The sequence below is a fragment of the Musca autumnalis genome, unplaced genomic scaffold, assembly GCF_047663935.1.
Source record: "Musca autumnalis isolate F117 unplaced genomic scaffold, ASM4766393v1 scaffold_2, whole genome shotgun sequence".
Classification (NCBI taxonomy): domain Eukaryota; kingdom Metazoa; phylum Arthropoda; class Insecta; order Diptera; family Muscidae; genus Musca; species Musca autumnalis.
The window spans coordinates 335,266-357,902 of record NW_027411755.1 but is presented as its reverse complement, the minus strand read 5'-3'; the positions used below and the strand labels follow the sequence as shown (position 1 = coordinate 357,902).

At 34.4% G+C, this 22,637-nt stretch overlaps 1 protein-coding gene and 1 long non-coding RNA gene across 2 annotated transcripts in view; one reads left to right on the top strand and one right to left on the bottom strand.

The window, feature by feature from the left end:
• The window catches only part of sick (sickie), a 317,157-nt gene that overhangs the window by 17,200 nt on the left and 277,320 nt on the right, over positions 1-22,637 (top strand). Inside the window, exon 2 of the mRNA XM_073966463.1 lies at positions 12,811-12,894. Within this exon, the coding sequence (XP_073822564.1) occupies positions 12,835-12,894 (60 nt within the window). The 5' untranslated portion in view covers positions 12,811-12,834. The remainder of the gene's footprint in view (positions 1-12,810; positions 12,895-22,637) is intronic.
• The window catches only part of LOC141393480 (uncharacterized), a 328,761-nt gene that overhangs the window by 33,302 nt on the left and 272,822 nt on the right, over positions 1-22,637 (bottom strand). The gene's annotated exons all lie outside the window — the stretch shown is intronic.

The window sequence follows — 22,637 nt, the reverse complement described above, 5'->3', positions numbered from 1 at the left end:
TATGGACCATGGGAGTACCAGATCATATTAGACGTAAACAGTGTCCTATAGGTCAAAAACCTAGCATTTCTGAAAAATATGACATTTTATGAGATTTTTGGTTCACGAGGATATACTACCATCAATTACAGTAATTATTACATACAGAATAATTCGATCAGGAGGGTGCCAGATCAACTAAGAAGTACCAGTTAACAGGAATCATGGCCATCTAGGTCCATAAACAGAGCCTAAAAGGGTGTTATTGAACTCAAAGTGAATTGATGGACAAGGGCATTCTCTTAAACAACCCGAAACAAAAAACTACAAAAATTACTTAGAAATGTATATGTAAGATATTGCCTGTTTATACTGATTTTGTAATAGTCACCCGATTATAACTGTTTACATCCAGTTCAGAGGAAATCTCTAAGTTGTTTCGTTTACACGGAAACACAGAAGCATCATTTTCCCGTAGCTTAGAAAAATGTACCATGGCAGCACTTCAGAGTACAGGAAATGGTTCCAATGGATCGCAGTAAGAATTTCTGAAATATTTCGAAATCTGTAACCCATATATTTCTAATGAATATTTGTCTCCTGGTGTGATATTATAGACAGTTTATTTTATCTCTTCAGTTTCAGTTATCTTTTCATTAAATTTGAGTTACAAAAAAAAACTTTAACACGTTCGCGGGCGTGAATGCTATAGCATTCATTTGCATTCACATGCAAGGTCAATTTTTGTCACGGCGTGTTAGCGTTCAGAGCCAGCTAAGCGTTTGTCATAAAACACAACTAAATGGGAAATTCCGCTTTGTTGTTGTAAAAAATGCATTTGAAAGAAGAAAAGTTCGAGGACAGCGAGGCCGCTCCACATCCGATATGTCTGAAGAGCCTTTACCGAATGTGAAACATGCATGTCACGTAGTGGTGGGTGTGTGGGTTCGAATCGTCGACTTTCCTTTTTCACTTGCATTATTGATCGTTAATCTCGATTCCAATGAGAAATTAATTTAAAATATTATAATAATATTAATAATTAATTAATAAATTCAAAAAACTAATTTCGAAAAAATTGGGTGCCATGTTTTACAACTCTTTGAGTTTTTTTTGCGTCCGCGAACGTGTTAATGTCCTGGTTTGAGACCTAGATGGCCCTTTTTATCGATAATATGACCTGGTATTATTTTAGTCGATTTGCGTGTTATTTAACTCAAAGTGAAATAAGGGATTAGGACATTATCTTAAACAAACCGACACAACAAAAGTACAAAAATCACTTAGAAATGCATATGTAAGATACTTCCAGTTTATACTGATTTTGTAATAGACATCCGATTATACATCCAATTCAGAGGAAATCTCTAAACTGTTTGGCTATTTGGCAACCTTCTTAATCGAGCTATCCTGCAGGTAATAATTATTGTAATTTTTGATAGTCCATCATAGTGAACTAAAAATCTCATAAAACGTATTATTTTTCAGAAATTCCCTGCTTGAGACCTATAGGATAATCTTTACATCTAATATTATCTGGTACTTCATTGGTCTATACGGCAACCCTCTGAGTAGGAATATTCTATAACTATTATTGGCGATAATTGTTAGTAGTTAATGCTTATTAAGAATAAAATGTCATAATTTCAAGTATTAATCGGAACAGTGTTTTTGGAATCCCCATTTCATTTCGAGAACATTAATTTGACAATTTGCATAACGCATAGTTTTTGGTTTTGCTTATTATTATTATATTACATAGGTTAATTTTTTATTTGTACATTCAGTCTTGTCTATCTACTAAGTTTTATCACAATTATCTGACATTTTTCATAAATTAATACAAATTTTTCATTTTTTTGGCTCGAAACAATTACTTAATTGCAATGTAAATGTTTTCGGCAGGTGTTTTCAACAAGATTAGGCATATAATTGCCTCACTAAGTCTGTGTATGTGGCCGTAATAACCATATTCTGACACCGCAGTGGATTTTGGCCTATATATATCAAACCTTTAAGTATTCGAGAAAATAAACAACTTTCTAGAACATACGAACTCTGTGGAAAAGGCTCTTAAAGGTCACTAAAGCAAAATAATACTAAGCAAATACCAATTGGTATCTTTTTTTCTCGGTTTCTGATCCAAAGCGTTCAAAATTCAAGGAAACAGTTAACTACAAAAATCTTCCTAAGATATCATTATACAAATTTCTACGTAAATTCTCCGAGAGTTTTGTCTCTATGCTTTTTTAACTTAAATAAAAGAATGAGTAAAGTCACGGGAAATTCACGTTCAGAATTAATCTGGTTATTTTTCCGATTTGACTTCGATAGGGTTTAGTTGGTAAAAAAGAAACTTAACAAAATGATGGATTATAATATATCAGGCACATAAATTTTCTCTGGACTTTAGCACGTACATATTAACACGTGTCATTTTGTAAATGTACGTACAAGGGTTATGACTTTTTGACATTTTTTCTCAAAAATGATTTCCTGTAGTGAGAATGAATGAACTTTTGCCTATTAAGGCCTAACATAACATTCATTACATTTTATTATAAAAAAAGGTTCTGCACAAACCACTTTGATTTTTTTTTTGTTTGAAAAAATTGTATGAAATAAAAAAAATCTCGTTCTTTTGCTAATTTTTAAATCTAAGCAATTTTGTATTTGACCAGAGGATGCTGTAGCATCATTTTTGGATGAATATGAACAATATCGGCTAATGTTTTGGTATAGCCCCCTTATAGCGGTACCTTCCGATCTTCGGTATTTTGGATATTTAAGCCACATTTTCCTACTAAATTAGCTGTAATTTGGTACTTAGGGTTCCTAGTGGTCACTAAACACACCCACCAAAAATCGTGAACCTGGGTCCACGTTTGGGTATAGCTCCCATATAACGGTAACTTCCCATTTTCAGTATTTTGGGGATTTAAGCTAAATTTTCCTGCAATAATTAATAATTTAGTATCCTCTATGCCTAAAAGATGTGATTGCATCATCCAGAATAGAGGATACGCAACGAAATATTGATTTCAATAGTTTTTATTGTACCTCAAATTGGGGGGGTTGCTTTAGTTTTGTCCGCTTATATTTGCGACCTACATTTTTTTTTAATTTTATCTTTTGTTTATTAAATTCTTAATTCTTTATTTTTGTGTTTTCCAATAACAAAGATATAAATAAGTAAAAAGAAAAATAAATTTATTACTTTGTTTTCTTAAAAAATTATGATTTAAAAAAATGTACTGAGGGGGTGCTTTAGTTTTGGCCGATACTGTACATAGTATCCCAATAGAAAATCGAGTCTTCGATGACATTTTCGTCAACGATACATGACAATGTCTTGCATTGCGTCTTGACAATAAACCGAAAGATTCTCAAAAGTGTCCCAGTAGAAAAGGTCTTTAAGACAACATTGAAGAATCGTGCACGATATTTCCAATTCGTTCGCGACTCTTTGCAGACAGCCCTTTGGGATCGTTGATGACATTTTTACACAAGTGTCCCAGTATTCATGCACGACAACTTGGTTGACAGGGTAAGCGAAGTTGTCGTCGACGACGATCTAGAAGACTAAAATCCCCGTATTTCGTCGACGACATTGGATTTTACAGTCGCTTGAATTTTCAATGTACTTCAACCTAAATGCACCTATTCAAAAAATAGCTACATTATTTTTTTAAGTATTTAATTCTATTTATTCTAACTTCTAACTTAGAGTTTTCTACATAATTCAGTTTGTATAAATAAAAATTGTTTGTATGCTCGAATACATTCATACATTCATTCATAAGATATGTATATTAGGGTGACCCAAAAAAATGTTTTTTATTGCAATGCTCACCCTCCAATTTTTTCCATTAGATCCAAAAACCTTAAATATGAAATTATATGGAGATTAGTTAACGTTAACCCGTGCCCTCTGAGTGATCCTTATATCCGTAGAAATTTGTATGGGTGGTAAGTTTTCACGAAATTGCTCTAAAGGTCACATTTATCGCACAATCAATGACAAAATTTTGCCAGTTGGGGGTGAGCATTGCAATAAAAAACATTTTCCTTTTTGTTCGTCAACCTAATGTACATATTAAAGGGTTGCAAATATGACAATTTTCTTAATTTATGTTCTGTTTGATTTAACAGCAGTCCACATTGTAACATTGCCTGTTCTTATGACTTCGTCTAAGAGTTTTTGAATTTTTCGCCATTACATTTTGTTTAAACTTGATCCTACTTCGGCTATAAATCGAGACATTTATATATCGACAGATCGAATACCGGGTACCAGCCGATCACTTATTCCCAATATATTTATTTCGTTGATATTCAGAATTTTGTATATGTTCAGTTACATATCTGCTTACAAAGACTACAAAAAATTTTCAAAAATGCTCATAAATAAACATTTGTAAATGATTTTGTGATGAACATTTTTCTTCGAATCACCTTATAATTAAGATTTTATCTAATCTTAGGTAAAAGCTAGTCAAAATTTGATACAAGGATATGAGGTTGTAAAAAAAGTCATAACCCTAATATACATTGTACACAGCCACAAATAAAGCACGCACGTGCCTATATACATTTGCTACGAGAATATACTACGAGGAATGAGTTAAAGGAAACAGTTGATATAATATTACGAGTAGTGCAATGCATTGAAACCTGTGTGGTACACTAAAAACCTGCGCTGTGGAGATGACTCAGAACTTGGTGGGGGTTCTTGTATACAAATAACACGTGTCTGAAGAATGTCAATGCTATGATGTCCTTGCAGTTTCTTTCTCAATTTCGATTAACTATCATGAGAAGCAGCGGATTTCTGTCAAATGTCAAGTTGTTGTAGATAAGTCGTAAATCTACCTCGGTGATTCTGGTCAAAGATTAATGGTTTCATGCGTTAAGAAACAAAGACTTAAAATTCATTTCATTTAGTTAATTGGCACTGTTGCATGCTTTTTTTGTAACAGTTACACATTTTGGCCGAACCTCACCTCATTTTCAATAACCAATGAAAACAAGGAGCATGCTAGTTGGGGACAAAAAATGAAGAACAATAAACATTAATTTTCAAATTTGCATTTTTCTACCCATTTGACCTTCATATATTTGTAATTATAGTACGTTATTAATATAATTTGAAAAGTGATTACGTTATTAAAAATATATGCTTTTGATAATCGGTCCCTAAGAAGAAAATTCTACAAACGTATGCAAAGAAAATACACAAATATTAAAAACGCCATGTTTTTTTTTTTGGAAAAATGGAAACTAGTTATTTTTACACTTGTCCAACATTGTGGCGTATTTTAGTCCGCAATGTTTTTTTCAATGGTTTAAAAATGTGAGAAAAATCCAAACAGGTTTCTAGCAAATTATTGAGATGTCTAATTAAAAAGTTTGTTCCCTTTGAACATGTTGGTGAAAATACAAGAAAAAACAAAACAGATTACAAAGGCTGACATGAGTTAAGGTAATCATTGTTGTAATTCTGTAAGGGAAGCTCGCATAAAATTTGTTCATGTATACCTCCGTGACAATGAACCCTCAGGGTCGTTGTGATAATAAATTTAGTCCAGGCACGTACCTGCAACTTAACATAATATGGATGCTAAATTTCACGTCTTCCGCTTCTGCGAAACAACCTTCTCTCCTATCAAGTACATTGTTGCGGAGTCGAGAAATATTCGCATTTATTTTACACAACACAAGATTCTCTAAAAAGGTCTAAAACGTAAACGAAATGATATAAACAAACATAAAGTGACACAATATTAGAAACGTGAATGGATTTGAGAAGAGAGTTCTAAAGGAATAACGAAATGGCAAACCTCATCTAGATGAAATAGACCAAAAGACTTGTCCCAAATTTCAAGTAGGGGTGGGATCCTTATTCCCAATAAGAACATGAAATTCAAACATGGATAACGAGAAAACTGCGGAAGGAAAATAAAAGTTTAGATGGCGGCAAATAATATTAACAACAACAACACATCGTTTCATCAACAACAGTTGTTCAGACAACAAGCTGAACAAACAGGAAACTGTGGGAGTGCTGTGGCTTTGAGGATGTAACAGAGTATTGACTATATAAAATGTCTGCATACATACATACTTTATAAGGAAAACAACGATACTTGGAGAAAGAACCTACGACATAGCCTCAATTTGCGACTCACGCCACCTCTTCGCAGACATAGTTAATGGTTTTGTCCCTTTGCAGTTAACGTTTTACCCGCAACGAGGCAAGAAAGTAAAAGTTTCCAAAACAAATGAGTGTGTAAGATTTCTAAAGACGTACAAAAATGTGTTCAAACAAACCAACACAAGGGGGATTGTGAGTTTAGAACACAAATACGTAAAGTCTTTACCTAACTCTTTAAGTGGCAGTTATGCTCGTTATATTCGTTGTAAAAGTAAATAAATTTTAATTGAAGAAATGTACAACTAATGTCGTTTTTATAAGAAACATCTATAGTTTGTGTGACAAAGCCATGATCAACACACAGATATGTATATTGTAATTTATTCAATACACATATATACATATGCGTGGATGATCCGTTAGTAGAACAAATTTCATAAGAGGCATTTGGTAATGCGAATGCTAATATGACATTAAGAATCTATCGGTCATTTTTATTCTTAAATGTCCAAAGATACGTTTGAAGGAAATAAGAATATTTAAAAAAAGGCACTGCAATTTTCTTTTACAGTTTTTTGCATATTTGTGTCCACATTAATGGCTATCTCGAACTTTTTTTGCCGACATTTCACATGAATAGAGATATCATTATGTCATTTCAAATTAGCCCTTACAACGAAGAAGTCTTCTTACAAAGACATTGAACATATTGGTCAGTACACAATAACAACATATTTTACATACATACATATGTACATATTCCGAACCTCTTTTACTTTGCAGTGTAGAGGTGAACAAAACAGTATGGAGAGTGAAATTGGTATAAAACATAAAAGAAATGTATGTGTGTAATGTTTACATGCAACTAAATGCCATTAGGATTTAGCTCCATGATTCGATGGACAAAAATAGCTTCCAGCTGTAGTTTAATATTCTGGTCAGCGGTGCGTAACGGAATGCAAAAAACTGACTCATCCGCACCAAGGGTTATTAGACACGTAGTCACTGAAGCTGGGCAATACATGATAAACGTACGGTCCACCTAGCTAACTAAAGAGAATAAGTCATCATTGCAGACATATTTTAGCCCAGTCAACACGCCAGTGACACAACGAAAAGGAACACCAATACCATCACATATATTTTGTGTTAAATACACAACATTTCAGACGTGACCCGATATGTCCGCTTTGTTTTGTTGTTGTTTTTCTTACAGATCACGTTTGAATTGCTTTAATGAAATCCTAAATACTGTGCATAGTATTCATTTTACGCAACTTTAATGGCGCCAGATTGAACTGAGTAAACGAATGGGCGGATTAGCTGTCGAAGGATCCCATATGTTTGATATTCTTCAATCGACATTTAAATTGGTCTTTATGCAATAAAACGGCACAGTCGAAGTTAAAGATTTCCTTAAATTGAATGCGGCAAAAATATATTCTACTCTTTCTTACAACATGCTTTGGAAAATCTGTGACGGGGAAAATGATACAATTATAAGTATGTATTTTCTGCTCATACAGCCATTTATGCATATATCGCATGATTCATTTTTTCATCCGATTGGAACTAAATTTTGTATTTGGAAGTTTTGTCACTCAAATATAAAGAATTCTGGTGCATAACGAAAATATACACAATTAACAGTCTATTTTTGTAACAAAAAATTTCCGATTCGTTCGTTCATTTCACAAAAAATCACATTTTGGTTTTTGTATCAAATGTTTTGTGTGTGTGACAAACAAACAACCTAGTTGTTCAGGTAACTAGGGAATAGCTAGCAATTTTTCTTACTACTGGTAAACACAACTAGTTACCACCCAATCTACTCGCAATGCTATACAGGTTAATTTAACATGGGATGTCATAGGAGGAGGTCTATTGCCACCTCACTGCAATACCAGTAACCACCAATTCGGGAGTCGTGTGAAAGGCAATTGTCTCTTCATTGCATTACCAATAATCAGTCATCGATAGTCTTGGAAAACCCAATTGTACCTTCATTGCATTACCAGTAACCTGTCAATTCGGTAGTCAGAACTTATACTCAAAAATATTTCCTTTATCTGATATTTGTTTGTGAATGCCTTTCGTATTTCAATAAATCTTCAATGCGGTTTAGGTCTTGTTTTGGACTTAAAAAAATATTTCTGAATATCGTTTTCACTATTTTTGTATTAAACTCAATTGATAGTCTCTATTCCTTTTCAACATATTGATTATGTTCACCCAATCTATCCTATATTATATCTATGTAAACATTATCTTGTTCATTATACGTTTTGTAAAATCAATAAAAACAAGGAACACCATTACAATTCGTCGATGTTATGGAGATTCTAGGGGTACTTATAGACAATAAGTTAAGTTTTGTTCCACACATTGATAGAGTAGTATCTCGAACCAATCTTGCACTTCGTAGGCTATATAATTGCGACCTTGTTCTGCCTCACCATATGAAGCTTAAAATGATCCATGCCTTTGTAATGTTAAATATTCTATACTGTCTTGAAGTGTACTCCGGTGCTGACATGCATAATATGGAAGCCGTTCAAATGGCTTTTAATAGTGCTGTTAGATACGTATATGCAGTAAATCGGTTTTCCCACATTTCTCCTTTTGTTCGAAGCTTTATTGGATGTTCATTTCTTAGATTTGTGAACCTCAGATGTCTTTTATTTTTCTACAAAGTATGCAAGGCTCAATGTCCGTTGTTTTTGGGTAGTAATTTTAACTTTTTAAGATCAACTAGAACGACTAATCTGATTATTCCTCGATTAGATGCCCACATGGATACGTCGTTTCTGGTGAGAATTTGTCGTTTATTTTAATAATTTACAAATATTCAATTTAACCATTTCTTCATTTCGAAATAAATTACTTGTTTTATGCCAAGAATCACTGTAAATTTGTGGTACCACAATTATCTTTGTTGGGAGTGCTTTTCTATTATTTTACCTTTATATAACCCCGATATGGGGTATAATTGGGAGTAGTTATTCCAATATGAAGTATTATTCTTGTATAATTTGGTTTTTTTTTGTTAGGAGTAGTTCTCTCCTGGGAGTTATTTTCCATATATTACTTTTTAGTCTTAATTTAGATTATTAATTTAGATTTTTCATATATAATTATACCAATACAACTGTATATTTTCAAAGCTATGCATATTGTAATAAGTTATTGGCCCTCAGGCTTATCATTACAAAATGAAGAAATAAAATAAATAAATAAAAATTAAAACACAAAGTGCTTCTACGGCCTCTTGTTCTTGGGAAGTCAGTTGGGAAGTAGTTTTAAAACATTCTCGCCTACATAGAACATGGATTTGTCGATCGCATATTATTCTTATAGAAATCGATTGAATAAGTTTGGATGTGCTTCCAAACTTGCAGTTAAACATCCCTCTCAACAATACTTCTAATAAGTCTGCACGCAGGTACAGGCCATCTCGACCTAACATATGCTCGAGCTGGTGAGACCTCATTATTCTAGGCATTCGTACACTGCTAGAACTTGTTTCTCCCCTGAGCTACTGTCAGTTTCAGGAACGCCTAGGAGTTGTTCTTTATCCCCATGTGATACCACACCAGCAATCCGTTCTTTCTGCTCGGTTTTGAGAATACCTGGTAATAGTTTTCCATGCCACTGTTCGCAAATAGCCTCATTTTGGGTTTATCTTATCTTCCTTGAAGTTGCACAGTCTTATATTTGTTGGGCTCCTCTCCCAGAGTTTCTGCTGTAGCCAAAATGATACGAGTAATGTTTCCTGTTGTTTAAGAGATTAAACATTAACTCCGAATTTCCAGGAGGCGCAAAGGATTGTAAACGACTTGAAAGTTGTGAACGACATATCAGAGTGAAGAATCGAGCTCATCACATATTACAACCAGTTAATTACAAAGGACGAACAACTAAAACAATGAGTTCTCCAAGTAGTCTGCTGTACCCAGATAGCTCCAAGACCACATGATGTCAGGCACATGAATAAATTTAAATAAGAAAAAAATTGATAAAAAAAGGAAGAAAGTGTTTACAATATACTCCATTTTCACCCGAAGGCGTACCTAGTCATGTTTTACGGAACATTGGCTCTATTATCTCGAATTCAGTAATTTTATATTTATTTATGAGTATGACCTTTAATTTAATGCATAATACGGGCAAGTAGCTTTAACCGTTCCACAGATATGGGTCGACGAAATCGCCAAACATCCAACAAAAATCGCCTAAAAATTCCGTCATTGATTTGTTCTCTATGTGTTTAAACCAGTCTAAAAACTAAGATAAAGAAAGTATTGAATTTTGCATAAAATGGAAATTTGCTCCACATTCAGAGGAAGGTAATCTGGTATGAAAACATCCGCTATTTTAATACGTTGAGGGAAAAATTTAGTACTTTTTAAAAGCACTATACGAATCTAAAACCAATTTCCCCGACTGTGTTTTGCCGCGAAAACGGGTCTTACATATGTGAGTTCAGTTAAAAAAGTACTATATTCGTAAAATCCGGCAAAAAGAGCAAAAGTTGGTCCATTTATATAAGAACATAACACTGTTGATAACAGACGCGGAAACCAAAATAAGAACACATATAAAATTCAAAGTCCAAAGGGTGTGCTCAATTTGAAAAATGTGCTAAGATTTCCCTCAATGGTTTAAATAGCGGATGTTTTCATATCAGATTATCTTCCTCTAAATGTGAAACATTTTTCTAAACCTTTAAATGGCAGACTTGTTCGTGGAAAAATCATTTTATTGAACAAATCATCATGGTTTTTATAAGAAATTTTGACGTTTCTCATATTTATTTTGAAAATGTTCCATCTTATCAGCATCCGACGCACTCGATTGTATCCGACGAGGTTGTCTGTGTCATATTCTATATAATTGTGAAGAAATATAATATAAATGCCCGACTCCTATTGATATTCAGAGATGTTTCAATTATCGGTAAATTTAAACCCTTTTACGCTGTTATTTCGGTGTCCGCGAAATTAGTTATAGGTTTTCTTTGGGGGAAAATGATAAGAAAGCCCTGCTTTATCGACTGAAAGAAAATTTGGCGTTAATATCTCAAAAATTCGTGAAAATAAAATGACTGTTCTATCCTGATGACCAAAAATATATGCCTATTTTTCATGGTACTATCGGAAAAATGAAAAGAAAATCATTGCTGTGTTTGATATGGAACATTATCGACTTTAAATCCCTACAAGATTAAAAACATAGATTCATACACTTCGGGATAAATAAGCTAACATTAACGTGGACTGTATGTTGTAAACAAAATTCGAAAAAAATCGCTAAAATAATACGCGCGATATCTCATAAAGAGAGCAACCCGGTTGAGGGTCTGTTCGAGGATTCCTTGAACATTTTTACCTAGTGGTCCTGTTTACAGCGATATTATGTTTTTCGTAGGCAAGTACATGTTTCCTGATATAATGGTCCAAAACCTCAGAATTATATGGTGACGAAACGACAGGTGGTCGCGACATCTATCGAGGGGAATGGCACCCAAAATGGACCATGTTGGTCCATTCCTTTAGATACTTTACCTTTTGAGCTTCTATCCAAATCCATATTTTTGTCGGTTCATACGCCCAAAATTTTGAAATCCCCTTAAATATATACGTTTTTGGGGAAAAAGTGTTTCCATTCACACAGGCTGAGGGTATATCTCTGTCGGCAAAGCCGACTGATCCTTTTCACTTGTTAATTTCTAGTGCCCATAAAATAACTAGTTATTCTTGTAGTTATAAAAAAGTAATCATTCAGTGCGTATGCCCTTGTTAAAATAATGGGTCAGTAGAGTGTTTAGTAAGTAGTTACGACTACCAAACAGCCATTATTTGATAATGATTTTCTTTGCTGGGTTTTATCTGCTCTTGTTGTGGATGTGGTCGTCCTCCTGTATGTTTTTGGGTATAACATTATTCATATAATATTTATTTCTGTGTACCCAGCAAAAATACTTATTACAAAACGCACTACTAAACCATTATTCTACTTAAACAAGGATCTACTTACTTAAGTGACCAAAAAAAACTGCATATTTCGCTCGACATGCTCTTGTTAAAATAATGGGTTAGTAGAGGGTTTTTAATGAGTATTTTTGCTGCATTTATTTTACTGAAAACTTATAACACCTTCTGTGTTTGCGATCCTATTCAGTTTATTGCAATCTTAAGATTGTTATTATTATCATGTGATGAACCGTTAGTTGTCTATTGTAATGCTCGGGGGTATGTACATACATATATAAAATATCAAAAAATGAGAAATACATAACAAACTAACTTACATACGTACATACATATATACTTGGGATGCCGACAAAATAAATTAGAAATGAGTCTTTATTTTTCTTTTTCTTTACAATCTTCCTAATGTTTGATTTCTAGTACTAAGGCCAGAGTGTCACTCAATTCATGGATAGATAACAACATAATCTTCATGCTGACAGCTTTCTTAAGAGGCTTTCGGTCTCTATGGGTAATAAATTCATATTCAGGTCTCAATACCACATGCTTGGCAACTCCCAAAGACAAAACGATATTGATTGTCCAAAGTAGAATTGAGAAGCAAGAAAGGAAAAAATAAAAAAAAAAAAACAATTTAAAATAATCCAGCTTTAGTAGAAAATTTAATTTTCTTTTATTTTTTTGCAGATTATGGAACAATTTTAAGACAAAATGCCAAATTTACACTATGTGGATTATAACAGGAAGTACTCTGCCCAGGAAACAATACAAGTAAGTACCCACTAAAAGTGTTGGAGGTAACAGAGAGGTTGTTATTTAAAAGCTTTCCTTTTAATAAGTCTCATAAAAAACTTAACTTTAATGATGGTCAACAAACATTTTGCCCGTATTGTGCCAGAATTGTTGCGGGTTGTGTTTCTTATTATTCGATTACATTACCAGATCCAGGCAGTTAATGAGAAGCCATAAGGTTCTTGTATCATTAAGTAACGTGGAATTCGCTTATGATGTTAACACGGCTACAACTGCGGTCGATGGTTCTTTTGTCGTTCTTGTGTTTAAAAAACTCGTGTTTTTTACGGCACGTGTCAGTAACCATTCTTCGGCCATTATAGCTAGGCAATTTATTGACAAAGTGACTGTGGCATATAAAGTGGGGATGTAAAGGGTTGCAAATTTGTTCACATTTTACTTTTTGGGAAATAAAACGAAAGGAAGTGAAAAAATAACTAGGAAGATGGAATAAGGAAAGTCTAATTTGTTTATTGTCATCATTTTTGGTGCCATTAAAATGACTTAATTTTAAGGACGTATCGTTCTATTAGAAGAACTCGAATAATATAGTCAAGGCGAGGATATTCTGCAACTTTGCAAATAATTAATTTGTTTAACTATGGTTTCATCTCAAATCCATAAACTGCAATTGCTGATATGGTTAGTGTTGTAGGGATGAATAACAGTGCGTTGTACTGGGTTTTATACAAGGATTTTTTCACATGTTTACTGAACGACCACGATTTGAAAATCGAATGTTACTGTATTATTGGAGTTTGTTACCCCACTTACTCTGTTACGACAGAAAAATATGTTACACAAAGTTACCCCTTTGCAAATGTCATGTTCATCAAATATGTCTTACACTGTCGAAAGTGTTAAAATCCTTGAAATTCTCCGTGTAATGTGATGCTCTTAGAATATTAAGTGACTTTAATTTGCTGTTAAGGAGCTGAGGAGAGTCCTATGGAGTTGTGTTCAACACGAGTTTCTCAGTTTGTTTTTCTGGCATGTTGAAGTAGAATTTAGAAACATTTTTACTTGATTGCTTAATTAGCTTACGATGATAAGAAGGGTTACAATGGTAAATTTGTCAAAGGGTAACATTTCATGCAGAATTATGATATGGCTTGTTATAAGCGCCAAAAGAAGCGAAGCAGTTATATTAAACATTGTTTGTACTCTGTCCGTTGGGGGGTTAGGGCACGACAGATCATACTGTATTTGGTTTTTCATATTATTATTGTAATACCAGAAACTAAGCATCCCTTTTTTCCTATGTCTTTGTAAATGTAATTTAGGTACTGTATTAGCCCAAGTTTTTTTCAACTCAATATTGTTCTCCAGATCCCAGCCCAAAAATGCATAGTCCGTCCACGAACATAATCATATTGCATCTTCAAACATCCTTAGATAGAAAAAAAACATATGGTAGATTCGTGTTTCATATTTCAAATGTTCCTTTCCTTATCAAAAAGTATATTCGAATAGCTGTAACTATGCGCATGTCTCAAACTCTCTTCTTACTCTTTTAACTTCATAAGCAATCAACATATGGAAACACAATTGCTAGCACGTGCAACAAACAAACTTGTTATTGAAAGGAAGTGCGCTCAGTTCGTTTTTATTGTTATTGGCATGCCATGAAAGCAAACATTTTTTTAAAATATTTTGTATGTGCCGGAATTATATTAAGAGCATATATACAGACAAACCTCCTGAAGAACATCTTCTCTCATCCTTAACTTAATGTACTTTACTCAGTCGAAGGACTCCTAACAAAATTACGACTAGAGATTTCCGACATAAAACTACATATTTCAAAATATTTTTTAATATCGAACGGGTAGTAAGACTACTTTTAACAAACTTGATTTGAATTTCAAATCACAATAATGAAATAATGCAATGCTAGAACTCATTGGGCAATCTGATATATAGGTATGATGAAAATATAATTACATACATATACATGTAGCACACAATATGGAGTTCGAAACGAACGGAAAAAGAAAATAATTCCCATAAAAAATGTTTTTTGAACAAGTGAAAAAGAGAGGCTACGTCGAAATAAGAGAGTAGAGAATTTAACCTTCGCTTTTGGCAACCTTTTGACCAGGGATGCCAGATTTGCCGATTTATCGGCATTTTGCCGATTTTTAGTCCAAAAAAATAGAAATGCCGATTTGCCGATTTTTAATCCTAAAATGCCGATTTTTACTTAGGCACATAAAATTTGCGTTTTTTTTATGAAAATTGTGATTTGGTACAATAACAAAGACAACTATACATAAATCTATATTGTCTTAATGAGTAAAGAGATAGATACATAGATATAGATAAAATGTTTCAAAGTGAATCTACTGAAATACGTATTCTGTACATGGAAATGGAAAGATTACTTAAACTGATTATGAGTAATTTCGTCAAGAGTAGTTTGATTAATAATGATAACATTTTTTTAACAGATTATAAAAACAGTTTGAATTTCCTTGATTTTGGCAATTTTGTACTTGGGTATATACATACGTCAAGGAAATTGTTCAAAAAAACGAAATTGTCGAAAAGTGAGTTAGTGGAAATAATTAAAAACTGCACAAACTTTTACATTGAACTTTGTGATCAGATTTTGAAGCGGTTTGATTTTGAAAACAAATTTATGTGCCTAGCTTCCATAAATCCAAGTTTTATAATAAATGGCACAGAAAATTCATTTTTCGACATTATAAAGGAATACGAAAGCTTTATAAACATAAACGAAAAACAAGACGTGTACTCAGAATTACACGCACTTTCAACTTTTGAATTTCCAAAATTTGTTTAAAGATAAAAAATTAGAATTGCTAGAGTTTTGGAAAACCGTATGTGAATTAAGATGTGCAAATTCTGAACCATTATTTCCTATTTTGTCCAAATTTATTAAACATATTTTAGTCTTGCCACATTCTTCAGCAAATGTGGAAAGAGTTTTTAGCCAAGTGAATTTAAATAAAAACAAATGTCGAAATCGATTACTTAGGGACTCGATGAAAGAAATTCTCTTTCCTAAAGACTACTTAAAATTAAATAAGTCCAACTGTTATGATGTTGTCATTATAAATGATTTGTTTCGAAACTTTAATTCAAATATTTATTAAAGAAATTGAATTTAATTGTAAAGCAACATTTCAAAATTCCAATACAGGAACAATCACCTTATTAAATAACCTCTTAAGACAATATTTGTCTGTAGTATTATAAATATATACTACATACGGATATGGTAAAACCATTTATATTCATACATATTTTGAATTGTTGCCTTGTTTTATGAATTTTTAATTATTTATTGTACTTAAAATGTTATGTTTTTAACTTATGCTTATTAAATAAAGCGATCATTTGAACTGAAATAAATGTTTTTTAATTTGCCGATTTTTTGCCGATTTTGAAAATTTTTTGCCGATTTTGCCGATTTTGGCACCAGAAAAGTGCCGATTTTCGACCAAACTTATCTGGCATCCCTGCTTTTGACCGTTTTTTGTAACCTCATTTTGATTTCCATGTTTTGGTTTTTGCTTTTGTGTCTACAGCAGACACTTGGCCATAGGGCAAACCGCTTGTTTCCTTCTGCTCTTCTGAACCGACACGGTAAAGACTGCTGTGTGGGCTTGTGCTTTCCTTTTTTGTTTAGTGACATTGAAATGACGATGTCTTTTGTCGCCTGTGTTTATTATGCTTAACTTGTTATTGTCTTGACGGCTGTTTTTGTTTAACAATTGTAAAATGGTTTTATTCAAGTGCTGAAGAGAACAAACAATGCTTGTTGGCAGTTTGTAATATCCCCCTCCCTAATACGAAGGCAGTAAAATTCATTTTGGTTTGAGTTGAACTGTTAGTATAACGAAGTTTGAAATGTAAAATTCAAGAGTTTGGAACTTATGCACTGTCGTGCAGTCCCATATACTTGTCTAAATATCATATCCAAGCGTTCTTGGATATAACTGGTAACATTTGAAATAATATTAAACACTTATTCTGATCAAAATCAGGTAATCTCCAATTCTGTTTCATTGTCTCGGGGAGTACTTACTTACTTAGCTGGCCCATTACAGAACATTTGTTCTATAAGCCGAACTAAGAAAAAATCTCCAATTCTCTCTGTTCACTGCTGCGGTTTCTGGAATACCGCGCCTTGTTTGCTCCATCTAAGCTTAGGCCTGCCAATTCAGCGTGCACCGCCATGTGGCACGTATTTATACGCCTGTTTAGCGGGTTCATCATCGCTCATTCTTATAATATGGCCTAGCCACCGCAAACGTTGCATCTCGATACTTTTATCTATACTGATGTCGTTGTATAGCAGATACAGCTCGTGGCTCATACGACGTCGATATTCACCGCCAACGCACCGCTTACTCAGACCGAAGTAGCATTTGTTGCCCAAGTGATGTTGTTGGTTGTGTTTACGGCGGTGCCGAGGTAGACGAAGTCCTTTACTACCTCAAAATTATAGGAACCAACGTCAACAGTTGGCCCGATCTCTGTGGACGCACTGCGCGTCGACACCATCAACATGGTCTTCCCGCCGTTTACGTGTCAGTTACTTCCTTTACCGATCGACCCATGATGTCAATGTCGTCGGCATAAGCAAGTAACATATGGCTGTTCATGTATATTGTTCCACTTCTTTTGACCTTCGCGTCTCGTATGGCCTTCTCCAGCAGGATGTTGAAAAGATCACACAACAGGCCATCTCCTTGTCTGAAACCTCTTTTGGTAATAAACTCTTCGGAGAGATTCTTTCCTATTTTAACCGATGATCGAGCATCAGTTAATGTCATTCTACAAAGCCGAATGAGCTTTGCAGGAATACCAAAATCAGACATGGCTTGGAACACATTTGAACGTATAGGGCTGTCGATGGCTGCTTTATAATCGACGAAAAAGTGGAAGGTGTCGATCTGCATTTCTTGGGATTTGTCTCAAGGTAAATATCTGGTCAATGGTGAATTTGCCATAGGCTTTAGTCTGCAATAGGGAGCAGACTTATGCCCCTGTAATTGGAGCACACAGTCTTATTTCCCTTCTTGTGGACTGGACATAGGATGCTCACGTTCCAATCGTCGGGTACGCGTTCTTCCTGTCAGATGGTGCTAACTAGCTGATGCATACACCTTATCAGCGTGTCGCCTCCGGTTTTGAACAGCTCGGCTGGCAAGCTATCGGCTCCTGCTGCCTTATTATTCTTCAGCCGGTTTATTGCTGTCTTTACCTCATCCTGGCTGGGCCGTATACATTCAATACCATTTTCTGGAATTGGATCTGTGGTATTTTCGCCGTCATCGCTACTATCGGATACCAACAGTTTGGAAAAATGTGATTTCCATAACCTGAGCACACTATCTGTATCAGTTACCAAATTACCTTGCTGGTGTCTACAGGAGGATGCGTCTGTACCAAAGCCATCAGTTTGATGTTTTACTCTTTGGTAGAACTTTCGGACTTCATTCTGGCCCCTGTACATCTCGATTTTTTCACACTCCCGCCCTTCCATTTCTCTCTTTTTCCTACGGAAAAGACGGTTCTCCTCTCTCATTTTCTCCCGATACTACTCTCGTGCGCTACGTGTTGCTACTGATTGTAGAGTAGCACTATATGCCGCATTTTTCTCTTCGGTAGCTGCACGACAATCCTGGTCATACCATGGATTGTTTGGTGGAGGTCTCTGGTATCCAAGTATGGATTTTGCGGCTGTTTGCATGGAGTGGGCAATATTTTGTCATTGTGCTGATATGTTATCGGGACGAGGATTGCTTTCATTAAGCAATTGGGCTAATTGAGTGGAATATGCTGTGGCTATCTGTTGTGTTTGCAGCTTACCGATGTTCAACTTCCGCGTTGTACCTGTTCGTGCTTTATTTGCAACGTTTAGACGGGTACGTACCTTTGCTGCAACAAGGTAGTGGTCCGAATCTATGTTTGTTCCTCGGAACAAACGTACATCCAACACGCTCGATGGATGCCTTCCATCTATCACAACATGATTAATTTGATTATTTGTTCTTTGATCTGGAGACAGCCAAGTGCCCTTATGAATACCGAGATGCTTAAATCTGGTACTGCTAACTACCATGTTTTTGCAGCTGCAAAGTCTATCAGCCTCATACCATTGTCAGATGTTTCACTTTGGAGACTGAATTTCCCGACTGTTCGGCCACAGAAATTCTCCTTTCCAAATTTGGCATTAAAATCGCCTAGAATAAATTTAATGTCATGGGCAGGGCAACGGTCATAAGTTTCTTCTAAGCGCTCGTAAAATATATCTTTGGTGTGTTCGCCCTTGTCTTCAGTGGGAGCATGAGCGGGTTTGTTTTTCTTTTCTTTCGCTTTTTCTAGGGGAGGGTTACTAACCCGACGCCCAAACCCAAGCTTTTAACGTTCTTATGGGTGAACTCGCGGCACATGTTAGCTCACTACCTTTAACGGTGACACCACGGGGAAGTCGGTTCCACTTGAGATGAAAAAGGGACCAAGATAAATCTTGGGCTTTGCCATGTTTAAGGCCGGTCAGGACCGTTTCTTGGTATCTTCCATCCCCTACGTCGGGGAGTGGCTGGAGTAAAAATACACGTCCACATACGTTTGGTTATTTGGCCATTGTAAGAGCATCACAATTTTCGTTTGTGGCTAAATCCCTAGGCAAAATTCAGCCACATTTTCTGCGTAGAAACAAGAATACAAGTTGTTACAAAATTTCTGGTAGAAATTTTATTTTATATTGTGCTAAGTATGGACCAAATCGGTTTCTTGCATCAAGAGTTATCGTGCACACAAATTTTTCGAACTTTTTTGGGGGAAGTATCTGAAGCAGTGAATCGATATGTCTCATCTTCGAACTTAAACTTAGATGGATGGACATGGCTAAATCGACTCCAAATTGTCTGAAACACATTTCGTCCAAATATACTTGGGGTCTAAAACCATTATTTTGATGAGGCACATTTTGTCCGTATGAAAGTGTATATACCCAAAATATATTTTGACAGCTTTTCCAGTAATAAAAGTTAATGTCTTCCAGCACAGGACATAAGAAATGTACATTCAATCTACAAAACCTATTTTGGTACCCGTTCGTAACTACTTACAGATCATCGCATGCCACCCGAAATAAGTAGTTATTCTTTAGCAACTAAAAGTCGACAAAGAAGCCACGCTTCCGAACATTCTATTATATTTTTTATGATCAAAAAACCTCCAAATTTCAAAAGTATCCCCTTATTTTGTAGCTTACCGTAATGCAGAAGGTAGCTTGTATACATTATTTTGTAACGGATGATTATTTACTCATTGGGAACTATACACATTTCAGTGTTCATTATTTCCATATTGAATATTGTTAATTCCTATTTCATTCCCTTTCCATATACGAGTAGCAGCTAAAATCTGTTCATTTACAAATTATGGTCAAATCAAAAAAAATTGTTAATGTAGATTTAGGAACATATACATTTGTACCTATGGAGTAATCTCATTTCCAGACTACCCTCATAATAAGTTGTTTTAACTTTTCGTCCGTTACTTTGAAGAATGTATGCAAAATTACCTAAGTGGCAATTTAACATTTCTCATTCTTTTAGACTTGACAGGACATGGCGTTCAAAAGAAAGTTCTGTTGTAGTGCATGGAACATTTGATTTGATTTTTTATGTCAAGTGCGGGAATTAAAACAACTGTGCAGCTACCATTCCCTTCGTTGCAGTCTAAATCCATTTTTGTGCGTTTCAGCCCCAAGGTTCATTGGCTGTTGTTTACTTATGTTCGTTTGTTTTTATGTTGGTCATTCAGGATTTCATTTTGGATTTCCTTTACTTTGCATGTCGGCATGGCGGTCTACTTTATTTCCATTCATAAGGATGCTTTATTCATGAAATGTTTATATATGAGTATTTTTGCATGAATATTGTTTTTAGAATGTCCGTCGACCTTTTATACAATTTTGTTATTTGAATGGGATTTTAATTGAATTTTTACACAGTAAAATGAGGCTATAAATATTTCATAGATAAACAACGAGTATGAATGAATACAATGCTACTAAATGGAAGACAATTCATGTGAAAAAGTGAAACAATTGCATTATGATGGCACATAACGGAGGAGAAATGATACATACCTATATGATGGGGCTAGCGAACTCAAATATGTTGCTCAAAAGTCAGATCTCAATATGAATGGAGATTTTAACCATACTTGATATGAGAACACTCATCAACACCACTCGATCATTTACTCAAAGAGTGGCATAACTCAAAAATGTATTTGTTTTGATTTTGTAATTTCTATTTTTCAAGGACTTTTACTTTATATTGTGTATCTTTCATGTTGATAGATCTAAAGCTCAACGAGTTACAGCTAATTTTCTAGGAGTTTGGCACAAATCAACAAAAAGTTTTTTGAGTTTATGAAGCACTAAAACACTTCAAACCATGCTTGACCTTGCACAGAAATTTAGTACTGATATCTGGCTAGCTCTTTGAAAAAGCAGATCAAAGTGGTTATTTTTATATAGTAATCATTTTGAGTTGGGACGTCAAATTTCAATCGGCAACATAAACGCGTTTTTCTCGAAACTTGATTTTTTGCGATGTGAGTAAATGAGCGACATGTGTATTTTGGTGAAATAAATGTGTATTCTCCTTCCACATTTGATGGGAATTATGAATGCTATATGGTAGAACGTCTGTAGTGTAAAGTACACGCAACGAGCCGAAAATGTGAACAACTAACTTTTATAGCATTGCCTGAATTTTTTTAAGTACATTCAATACGGATTGAAGTCGATATCGTGGGTTTTAACATCAATTTGTACTAAACCACAAAACTAAAAATAATTCAAACTCACGAAAATATCATCAACTTACAACCACCACACATACATATGTATTAGGGTTATAACTTTTTTGCAATTTTTGCAAATATCAAAAATATCACCGCATAGCCGTGTAGGGCATGAACAACTACTATGAAATATGGTGTCATGTTTTCTCTATAGCGAAAAAGTTGTCGCAGCAAATGCACTAACGTTCAGTAATGCATTATTTAATTTTATTTATTATAAAAACATATACGCTTTTCGTAATAACTTATTAATAGTTATACGGGTATGTTCTGCGACACACTTCACCTCTCACTTCACGTCTCAAGCATTTTGTTCAACCCATTTACCTCTATTTTTGCGAATTTCTTCGGATTAATATTCATTAAGATATCTAAAAAGAAGAATACTATCCTCCATAAAATACTCGAAAAAAAAAACGTAAATGGGATAAACAAAATGCTTGAGACGTGAAGTGAGAGGTGAAGTGTGTCTCAGAACATACCCGATTATCTAATTTAAAACCAATATCAAACCACTCTGGACCAATTTGTTATCAAATCGCGATATTTCAGAGCATTTAATGAACCTTTGATAATATTGCGATTTGTTGTTTTTCTTTATAAACTCGGGAAATTTATGTTTATATTTATTGTACATAACGGACCAGAGAACATGTGGTCATTTGCAACGAGTTCGCGAAAGTTACAGATTGTTTTTAATGTATAAATATGTATTCAAACAAAGCAAATTAAAATTTTTAAATAGAACAAATATCAAAAGGGCTTTAGTAATCGCAGTCGGTGGGGAAACTTTTTTCACCGAATCGAACTAAAACACGCGTTTTCGTTATAAGGACAATATTCCTCACATAGTACTGACT